The sequence below is a fragment of the Ptychodera flava genome, unplaced genomic scaffold (assembly GCF_041260155.1).
Source record: "Ptychodera flava strain L36383 unplaced genomic scaffold, AS_Pfla_20210202 Scaffold_48__1_contigs__length_985763_pilon, whole genome shotgun sequence".
Lineage (NCBI taxonomy): Eukaryota > Metazoa > Hemichordata > Enteropneusta > Ptychoderidae > Ptychodera > Ptychodera flava.
The window spans coordinates 20,488-23,308 of record NW_027248370.1 but is presented as its reverse complement, the minus strand read 5'-3'; the positions used below and the strand labels follow the sequence as shown (position 1 = coordinate 23,308).

Sequence of the window (2,821 nt, the reverse complement as noted above, 5' to 3'; positions counted from 1 at the left end):
CGATTTTGTAAGACAAATATATTTAATCATATACGCGCCTCTGACACGTGTTTGTCCTGTAGCTCTGTGCTCTTCGTACCCAGTTACAGTCAAGCAGAGTGTTGGGAATCACGTGTATGGCGTAGCTCCGCCCACCAACTCCTTTACTAATTATGTAGATTATACATTGGGCGTGTCATTAGTTAGTTGTGTCATTCATTGATCCTAATGATTATTCATACTACACTGTATATATGGACATGTGATAGTAATAAAGATAGATTTGAACTTGGTCATACTAAGACACAATACAAAGCTGTCTCCGGCCTATTCTGTCTCTCTCTAACCGAACCTATCCCCAAGTGTGTAACCCACATTTGTTGGTGCCGAGACCAGGATACGAAGATGTCCAACGCAGAGAAAGACAAACGTTGCAGAAGGGGCCACCGCTCGCAGATGACCAAACTTACCAAAAAGGCTGAAGAAATCGTCACCTCCGATACTCCACTACAACCCAGCAAGATCGATTCGCTGAAAGCTACCATCGCGAGTATGGCGACGAAAATCCAGGAGATCAAAGCCTTAGATGAACAAACCCTCAACAGAATCGAAGACGACGACGTTCACAACAGAGAATTCATAGATTCTGAAGCAGACGACTACGTCATTAAAGTCAACGAGGACTTGGTGAGATTCGAGGGATTTCTACAACGCCTAGCAAATCCTTCAACCCCAGCCGACACCAGCAGTCCCACACCAGAGAGCACTCACGTAAGTCAACCCCCAGATTCCAGTCAACAAACGACAAGGAAAGTCAACTTGCCAAAGCTGACGCTGACTCCTTTCAGTGGTGACATTCTCACCTGGCAAAGTTTCAAGGATGGATTTGATGCTGCCGTCCACAACGATACAAGTCTAAGTGGTGTCCAAAAATTCCAATATTTGCGGGCACATCTCCGTGACGAAGCAGAACGAGCCATCCAAAGGTTACCACTGACCAACGACCACTACCTGCAAGCAGTCGACGTACTCACGAAAAGGTATGGTAAACATCAACGCTTACATGAAGGCGCTATGGCAACTCGAGAAGCCAACTGGAACTCAGAACAGTTTAGTAACATTTCACGACAATATGGAGGTTACATTCGCGGACTGAACGCACTCGGCAAATCAGATGACACTTTCGGAGATCTACTGATTCCGATAATCCTAGAGAAATTGCCTGCGAACGTTCGAAAACAGATCTCCAGAGACAAGGGAGATGAAGCTTGGACATTAACGAGTCTAAGAGAATCAATTCAACGAGAAATAGAAGCCGACAGAGCAGGTGAGACTACTATTGACTTCCAACTCGATCTTACCGATCAACCACCTACTTCCGCCGCCTTTCTGACAACGACTCGTCAGAAAGCATCGAAACCACAGCACTGTGCGTTTTGTAAGAAGACAGGGCATAAACCTACAGATTGCACGGTTGTCACCGACAAGACAAAACGACTAGAAATCGTCAAACGAGACAAACTGTGCTACAACTGCTTTAGTGGTGCTCATCGTGTTTCAGACTGCAAATCCAAATTCAAGTGCCACATCTGCAAGCGCAAACACCACACAGCAATATGCACCAGAGAGACACCAAAACACCCAACCGCAACGAGGGATGACGTTTGTACATTGGTATCGTCCGATGTCAGCCGAAATTCATCGGTGCTACTGAAGACTGCCATCGCAGACATCAAGGCTAGAGGATCAACGATGTCTGAATCGGCAACGCTGCTCTTTGACGACGGCTCGCAGAGAAGTTTCATCACTGAACGTACCGCTAGAGCAATTGGTATAGACTTTAAGAACTGTGACTCTGAAGTCATAAACGTCTCCACACTTGGAGCGACATCCATGGTTTACGATCAATGAAGATTGCAGAAATTACGGTAGTTATACCTAATGGTTGTAATGTTAATATACGTGCTTTAATTGTACCTCAGATAACTACACCACTTAGAAACCATTTGAAGTCTAGTGCTAGTATTGTCAGATTATCATATTTGCAAGAGTTGGAATTAGCACACCCTGTATCTGATGCGTATGATTTTGAAGTTTCAATTTTGGTAGGAGCAGATTTCTATTTTTCTTTTGTTGGCGATCACGTTATCCGTGGACAGGGACCCACTGCTGTGTCTTCTAAATTGGGTTATTTGTTGTCTGGGCCCTTGTCACATCCAAATTCCAGTTCCCTCCCCACCTCTACTGTAATGCATGTTGCCACACATACTTCTGGGGAAAATAGCTTGCTTCAAAACTTCTGGAATGTTGAGAGTATTGGCATTACTGACGACCATGTTAGTCAACAGGAAGTTACTTATGATAGTTACACCAAAAACAAACTTCGCTCTGAAAACAACCGATACGTTGCTAAACTTCCCTGGCGCCAAGACCACCCCGCATTGCCGACAAATAGAAATGTTTGCGAAAAACGAACCCGCGCGATGGTACAAAGATTAACACCGGAGATTAGACAAGTGTACGACAAACTAATCACAAATCAGTTGGAACGCGGTTTCATAGAGATAGTTACTAATGATGATGTAAGTTCAGGCCATTATTTGCCTCATCATCCCGTAAAGAAAAATTCCAATACAACGCCTATCAGAATAGTTTACGACTGTAGCTGCAAGGTTGGAAACAACCCCAGTTTAAACAACTGCTTAGATGCAGGGCCATCGCTACTAAATGATCTTGCTTCGATTATGCTCCGTTCCGCATGCACAAATTTGGCGTTTCCGCAGATATCGAGAAGGCATTCTTCAAGTAGGCCTAGAGGAGTCCGATCGAGATTTCACAAAAT

At 44.5% G+C, this 2,821-nt stretch overlaps 1 protein-coding gene across 1 annotated transcript; it reads left to right on the top strand.

Annotated features, from left to right (window-relative positions):
* Positions 1-384: 384 nt before the first annotated feature.
* On the top strand, positions 385-1,890 carry LOC139128310 (uncharacterized). The gene has a single exon (XM_070694108.1). The coding sequence runs from the start codon at positions 385-387 to the stop codon at positions 1,888-1,890; it is 1,506 nt and encodes a 501-aa protein (XP_070550209.1).
* Positions 1,891-2,821: the final 931 nt, after the last annotated feature.

Bases quoted from the DNA above. Each gene is read 5' to 3' on its own strand.
- LOC139128310 (XM_070694108.1), top strand. From the start codon at position 385: ATGTCCAACGCAGAGAAAGACAAACGTTGCAGAAGGGGCCACCGCTCG.